The sequence below is a fragment of the Pyxicephalus adspersus genome, chromosome 11 (assembly GCF_032062135.1).
Source record: "Pyxicephalus adspersus chromosome 11, UCB_Pads_2.0, whole genome shotgun sequence".
Classification (NCBI taxonomy): Eukaryota; Metazoa; Chordata; class Amphibia; order Anura; family Pyxicephalidae; genus Pyxicephalus; species Pyxicephalus adspersus.
In genome coordinates this window covers 31,051,293-31,059,376 of record NC_092868.1, presented here as the reverse complement: position 1 = coordinate 31,059,376, position 8,084 = coordinate 31,051,293, and the positions used below count along the sequence as shown (strand labels likewise).

The window sequence follows — 8,084 nt, the reverse complement described above, 5'->3', positions numbered from 1 at the left end:
CAAAATTCCCAGATATGGCCACAAGAAGAAAATTGACCCCAGAAAATGCAGAAGGACAATGAGGATGATAGACAAAAAACAAGGACAACTTCCAATGATATACACTGAGCTCCAACCTAAAGGTCCATTAATATCTGATCATCTCAGTGGAAAAAGATCCAAGAGGACTCTACTGTTAGAAGAAAAAAGATAAACCTTTGTGTGCATATTTGGAAAGCCACAATGCTACTGGGAGATAGTCCTTTGGATTTATAAGACAAAACTGGAGCTTTTTAACTAATCTCCATGATCCATGTACCCATCTCCAAGATGATGAAAAAATGGAGCTTCAACAAAAGAAAAGCTATGAGACATAGAGGCGACTTAGGTTATGGTTTGATAACCATACCCAAGATGCCTTGAGTCCATGCAAGGACAGTGTTCTCCCCAGCCCTTTTAGCTGGGCGCACCACCTGGCACTTTTCAGGAACCACCCGGCTTTTTTTGGGTGGTTAGTGATGAGTTGAGTCACCATACAGAGGCTGTCACCCAGCTTGAAAATGTTCTAGGTTGAACACTGCAGGGAACAATGAAATCTAAAGACTATTAATGACATTCTGGAGTGAAACATAGTCCAGGGTCAGAAAGCTCTGTCTTAAGGTCTGATTTATTAAAGCGCTCCAAGAATGGAGAAGATACACTTTCATTGGGAAAGCTGTATGATCCAGCAAACCCGGAATGGTTTTAATAAAAGTAATTTGCTATTTCCTAGCAAATGTTTTTGGTCTTGGACCAGATCCATTTCAGGTTTGCTGGATCACACAGCTTCACTGATAAAAGTGTATCCTCTCCAGTCTTGAAGAGCTTTATTAAATCAGACCCTTAGTCACAAGTCATGAATGTTCTAATAGAATAATGATCCAAAACACAAAGCTAAATGATAAAAACAAAGGAATATGGGAGTACACAGTTTTTCTGGATGATTACCATAAGGTCATTTTCTGTATGTGCAGAATGTGGAGTCAGGCTACCGCAGGGCAAACCGAACAGCAGTGGCTTTTCCGAAGGGATTTTACCTAGCAAGTCTCTTACTGGCATTCTCACCATGTGAATTTATGCATTTTTAATGAGATTATTTTCTGTGTTGCATTTGTGTTGTTTCCATGGATATTCCAGGTCAAAGGTTTACAACTGGGAAACATTCCGAAGTTACTCTATTCAAAAATGAAAGAAAATACACATTTGTTTCAGTTCAGTGTGCTATTACACACAATACAAGTCAAGCTTGTTACACACGAAAGTCATGCTGCAGATTGCAGTATTTTTCAGAAACTTTGAGAAGCATTTATGCTGAATCGCTTGATTAAATGCATCTCCATGATGTTAAGAAAATCCATTTCCTGGTCACTTATGCCCTGAGTGACATTTGTTCACTCCTGCACAAAGAGTGAACAGAATTCTCTACCAAATAAAAAATGGGTAAAAGCTACAGCTTTTCTTTAGTAAAATTTTTTTTTATTCATCTGAGATAGAAATAAGGAAGGTGGACTCCTTGTAATGGTATATTTGCTTTTTGAGTCCCGAAAAATCACCTACTTTATTATTACTTTTCAACATTGTGACAAGGACAGAAATACAAAACATTACCATTGTCAATGGGACAGGAGAGAAGAGGAAATCTTTCAATGACATTCGTTCCAAGAGGGAATTTCCTAATATTAGAAAGATTACAACTCATAAGCAAAATAATAAATAGTTGAAGGAAAATCTTCAACAGGACAAGGAAAGAAAGCCCATGCATTATGAATAAAGATGAGCACAAAGAACTTTGGGAGAATCTAGCCTTAAAGACAACAGGAAAATTTTAGTTTACATTAAAACATTCCAGGTGCATTAAACAATAGATATGCAGTGTCTTCTGGATTGCTTTACTTCTGAAGCAGCCACAATAGTTGTAGAACCACTGCCAGCACGGTGCAGACTTGGACTGTTGCTCTGTGTGTACAAGCAGAATCCCCCCCAATTCTTCAAAACAGAAAGCGAGTGACCTTTTTTTGCAGCATGTTGGCAAAGGACAGTTTTTTTATGCTCAGGCTGTGGCTGCTTTGGAAAAGAAAGCTCAATACATGACACCTCCTGATCTACTATGAACGTATTGAACATTTACACTGAGCACTCAATTGGAAAAAAGACAAGGTAAATATTATTAGGGAATTAAGACGATATAAGCATATCAGAAACAAAACGATGTGTAATCCCCCCAAGTGCGCCAACATTTCTCAAAGTGCCTCCTAAATCCCCATATTTTTTTGTTCCCCAGCACCAGTTCCATATCCAGTACTACAGCACTGGTTATGTGGATTCTTCTAAAAGCCGATGCTTAGTCAGTGTGCCATCAGATTCCTAAAATTAGGTGGTGCCTGCGACTTGTGTAGGCTCCACGTAATGAATGGCTACTGGTACTGGTAAGGTGTTTTGTGGCAGAGGACAAAACTGCTTGGAATCAAAACTCTACAATCATTAATAAGGGAGGGGGGCTTTTTTTTTTTTTAGCAGAGATTAGGGTTTGTTAATGACTTGGTAACAAAGAGTGAACATAGAAATATGGTGGTGGGGGGCTGCCATTGTTGCCTTATTTTCAAGCTTCATGGTTGTTTTCACCTCTTGTTTTACCAAATGGTGACTCACTATCCTATCTTGGAACAATTCTTTGGCATAATAATGGCCAGATTCACAGTTGCCTCAATGCTGCTACATTCAATTGCTAGTAAGGGAGAAAAAAACTCATAATGAAGTCTAAAGTCTGTAAAGGCACAAAAGGCAAAACTATCACTGGATACTAAAAGGTGCATGTTAGTGACATTGTTGTAGGGAATATGTGAATGAAAGCAGAAATCCAATGCCAACATATCCCTATGTAGTAGTGCAAGAAATAATGTGACTTGTTAGAGTAAAAGAAAATAGGTCCAAGTGATGCACGGCAGTGTGTAAAATCTTGGCCCTATATCAATACTGTTTATTAATAATATTAATAATAATAATATTGTGTACAGTGTCTCCAAGTTTCCTGCTGTTTCAGTGTTTCAGGCTGATCATCATCAACCTCCCCAGCAATCAACTCTTACAGGAGAGTCAACATTTGTCCCGTTGTGTACTTCAGTTCCATCCACCACCTAGAGATGTACGTGGAAGAGATGTACGGCTCAGAGGTAAGGAACAACAAAAAATGATGCCAAGAAGAAAAAGGGAAGAGGCTGCAATTCTGAAATAGAAGGAAGGTAGGAGACAAGGACCACTGGAAAGGCGAGTATAAGTAAGCAGCTTTTATTTGAAAGCTGTTGAGGTCAACACAACTACTGGCATTACCCACTCTTTAGGTGACCTACACCCATAGTACAGGATGTCAGGGCTGAAAGCAAGTTTATTATCCGTTCGGTATGTAATGCTGTGTTTGTGATTGCACTCACATCGCTCTAGGTCTTATCTTTGTAAATAAGGGAACCACTAACAACAACTAACAGAATGGGCTCTGTATGGAATCTGTTTTATTTTCAGTTTCTGTATACATGAGAGGATTCTGAATGCTGGGCTAAGGCTGTTTCACGGACCCCCAATTCTGTCAAAATCAGCACTACCTTTCACCTGGCACCAAACCCTTTTATCAGTCAGCAGCTAAAGTGCATCTCCAAGCAAAATGTTTTTTTTTTTTAAGTTTTTAAATAGAGTTAGAAAGGAGTAGACACCCAGTCAACTTTTAATTGATGTCTGTGTCTCCTTTGGGATGACTCTCTCTTTTCATTTGTACCACTGACCACTGTCACAGAGAAAAGCAAACATTTTCATTTTCCCAGATACAAGAGTTAGGTTGAAATCTTCCAATGTGGACACCTGTTCTGGGGACAACCATCTGAGAAATACATTATCCTCATTTTCTGAGATTTGTTATTACTACCTGTTGCATTTCTGGGAAAAAACGTAAACAAAAAATTTTCTAACAGTACACAGGTAAAAAAAAAAAAAAGTTTCACCCCTTCTAGCTCTACTCAAAATTAGAAATAGTTTTGGCTATAGACATAATTTAAAGCCCAACTCTAGACACAATGGGGGCATTTATCAATTATGTAACAAGGCAACAGGAGCAGTACACCTGCATATAACCCTGGTCTTGATTCATGGGGAAAACCAAAAATACAAACCAACCAAAGGACATATACCAGCACATAGAGTACCTATACTGCTGCCAAACTATTTACTTACAAGCTTCATAGATCTTGAAATGTTAATTCATATTTAACCAATAAAAAAAAAAAAGGAAAAATCCCCCGCACAGATAAAGTTTTATACTCTGAATATAAACCTTTAACATAAAAAAGACCTCCAGGATTGGTGGAATGTTAATACATCTGATTTTATGGACCGACGTCATAACTGGCAGTCACCTGTTTATATTATTTCAAAATGTGACAAAAATATTTTCTGTCTCTTTTAAAACATTCACAGCCTTTTAAAATAAATGGGTGCTCAAAAGAAAATGTGGCACATAGAAGATTCTCAAATGGCTTTTCACAGTTTGGTTAAAGTGACTGACTGGAGAAAAAAGCCTGAAGATTAAGATTCTCCGGTCACTCCGGCAGGGAGTCTGATCATTGCTTTTCTGAAGAGCTACAAAGATCCTTCTGCAGCATACAGATTTCTGGAAGCGATGTTTGCATCTGCTGCCCATGAAGATTCCACCAGCTGTGCCATCTCAAGGTGCCCGCATTGCATCCCTGCAGAGTTGTAGTGGCAGCAAGCGGAACCAGCGAGCTCTGAGAGAAATGCAGAAATCCAGCACACTCAGAACTTGCTGGAGATTCTTGGAAAAAGCAAAGACTGCAGTCTGACACCAGCAACAGGTGACTCCTCTACAAGTTGCTGTTCTATCAGCGAATCACAATTTATCTCTCTCCCCATTACAGGTAAACATTTATGGTCTGCAGAATCATTTGCCGGCACAGCGGACAGTTGCGCTGAAGGATTGGCTGTTGCAGAAGAATGTGGGCACACTGAGTGCATAAGCAAAGGTGACGGCACGGCAATAAAAGAATGCTTTTGGTCTCATCCTGGCAGATGACACATTTCCGGCTCTCTTCTTGCTGTTTTAACAATTTCCATGGATCCTCCTTTGCTGGGCCGTTCCCTGTCGAGGTTGATGCGCTGCTCTGGGGTACAGGGGGTGCTTGCTGTGAACTCTGCCTCCTATCGGCAGTTGAATTTTGCCGGAAATGAGGTGGAATATAGAAGTTTAACCTTGGAGTTGGCTGGGCTGGCTCTGCAGGGGTCGGAACCCTGTAAATCCTCGGGGGTGGTGCTTCCTGTGCTCTGGTCCTCGGGGGTGGCGCTTCCTGTGCTCTGGTCCTCGGGGGTGGCGCTTCCTGTGCTCTGGTCCTCATCTGATTGGCGCTTCTGTACAAAGCTGCTCCATATATCCGGAGAAGCTGAAGGCTGCGGTCAGCAACCCTCCGCCAGACATCAGAACTTAGAATGATATGAAGAAACACCAGAAGAGTTTGGTAGAACAGGTTTAGCTTTTCTTGTAAAAAACGCAGAGCAGGCGAAGGCCGGAATAACATACGGGAGACCCAAATTAGGAACAAAAGCAGCAGAACCTCATAGAGGTGTCTGGACACAATGGTTCCGATCCTGGTGCTGCAATACAGTAGAGCGTCCACTGTCATCTGAATCGGTGCCCACAGGAGGACGACCACCGTCACTACGGAGTTGGAGAACTGAGAGCACATGGTGACGATCCATTCCTTGCTTGCCATGAGCACATTGACTACACATAGCCAGGAGGACAGAACTGCGGAGAACACAAACTGCACAGCAATAAGCAGCATATTGATCAAAGTGTTCACCAGGTAGGTGGCCAAACTACCGCTGATGGTCAGCATTTCCCAGGCCTGGCGGTGAAGGTTCTGCCCGGACAATGCGATGTTTAGGAAGCCGCGCTGCACCATCTCTTTGCTGCGGCTCGCCACATAGCACAGCACGTTCCAGGCCAGCTGCAGAGCGTCCAGGCCGGCCAAGGCTCCTCGGAGGACGTCCATCACCGTCTGCACAGCCCCCAGCACAAGGCCGCAGAATGATTCTCCCGCCACCGCCATACCCAGCACTGTGTTTTCCCAGCATTGCAGTAAAGTGAGGGAGATGGCTCCCGGCAAACTGAAGATGAAATAAATGGTCCAACATAGGAATGAAATGAGCGATGACACCAGCCAGTAATTCAAATCCAACACCAGGAACAACAAGTCCATAGCCCAGCCCAAACCAGAGAGGATCATCAGCAGTGCCTGCATTTTGCCAGCCTGGCTCACCTATTCACAAAGCATTGCAGGGGTCGTCACCGACAGGGCAGCTTACACTTCATAGTCCAGCGAAGAGTTTTATGACAGCACCTGGCGACTTCCCAGAACTGACAAACTTTCACCTCACGTCCTCTATAACACGGAATGCTGCAGCTAGGACACGGAGCAGCTACGGGTGAGCCTGGCACTTCCCGCTTGTCTGTCAGCACCTCGGTCCGATCTCCGCTGGGTGCTAACGGCTGAGCGCAGACATATTGCTCCTCCAACGCCGTACAGGCCGAACCAATGGAAGAGCCTCAGACCAAAGCAAACGATACGCAGAACGCAAGGATTCGCAACAGCAAGAGACGAAATATCCGGACCACCAAGAGTTAACTTCTGCGCTCGTGAATGGTTGGAAGTGTTTTGTGAACGTTAAAGGGAAATTTGAATTTTCTAATGCGTGATAGGCCAGCTGGGCAACTGTTGGGCGGGGTTAAATGCGGAAGTCACAGGGCTGGAAGGGAACACGTGGTCATCTGTTTATGTAACTGCAGAAGTGCAGCAATAGCAAGACATCCATAGTTATAAAGTGTGTCATTCCGTGCCATTACTGCTCTAAATGTGCTTTATTATTTCAGATTTGTTATGGATATTGATTTGTAGTGCCAACAGATGTACAGCACTCAACCTATAATTTTATTATTATTATTACTACACAGTATTAATATAGCGCCAACATATCACGCAGTGCTGTACAAAGTCCATAGAGTAGATAGTCCATGTCACTAGCTGTTCCTCAAAGGGGCTCACAATATACAATATATGTCCCTACCATAGTCATATATGTCCTTTAATACAGTCCAAGACAGGGGGTCGCCCACCTTTCAGACCTCACGGACCTCTAAATTCATAATTTTAAATCGTGCAGGCCATTAATGTGATTTTTTAAAAAAGATCAATACATTTGTAAAATAATGATCTTCCTAATAGTGCACGATGAGGACTGTGGAGGCTCTGATTCATTGATCAGCTCACGGTTAAGTGAAGTATTACCATTGTTACTATTATCATTAGTTGCATTATCTTTGGTATTACTAAAGAAATGCAAAATATTTGATTGCCTTTTCCCACTCATTATGGGTTTATTTCATTTGAATCCAAGACTAAACAAGAAGTGATTATCAAAATCAAACTATTTGATGCCAATATATATAATATTTGTATAGAAAGGGTTTTACTGCTCCTCACTATATGAATGTGTTTATATGTTGAGCCACCTCTATATGGTATTTAAGTATAAATTATTAAATGAGCTGGTAAGAAAGAGGTTTTGTCACGGATAACAGGGAGGGGAGGGAAACAGAAAGGTTATACTCAGTACTAGGCCTCCAATGGCTAGGGAAAAGGGAATGGTCACCCCTTGCAGACACCCTAACCTAGCCCTAACTCCTAACCGTATGAGTATCCCCTGATGGTGGGAATACTCATACACAGGAACCTAGGCCCTACTGCGGAGAATTCGAGAGTCCAGTATCCTGGCAATCTGAAATTCTAGATTACAGTCCACCATGACAGGAGGGGGAGATAAGGAAGACGGTTCCAAAGGCTCAACAAATCTCTTCAACAGTGATTTGTGGAACACATTATGAATCTTCAAAGCCTGTGGAAGTTCAAGACGAAAAGCAACTGGGTTAATAATGGCAGAGATCTTATTTAGCCCAATAAACCTTGGACCCAACTTCCAAGAAGGTACTTTCAACTTAATGTTTCTTGTGG

The 8,084-nt window shown here is 42.0% G+C and overlaps 1 protein-coding gene across 1 annotated transcript; it reads right to left on the bottom strand.

Moving 5' to 3' along the window:
- Positions 1-4,299: 4,299 nt before the first annotated feature.
- RNF26 (ring finger protein 26) lies at positions 4,300-6,794 on the bottom strand. The gene has a single exon (XM_072425255.1). It carries the CDS (start codon positions 6,315-6,317, stop codon positions 4,932-4,934), a length of 1,386 nt encoding a protein of 461 aa, XP_072281356.1. The 5' UTR covers positions 6,318-6,794; the 3' UTR covers positions 4,300-4,931.
- Positions 6,795-8,084: the final 1,290 nt, after the last annotated feature.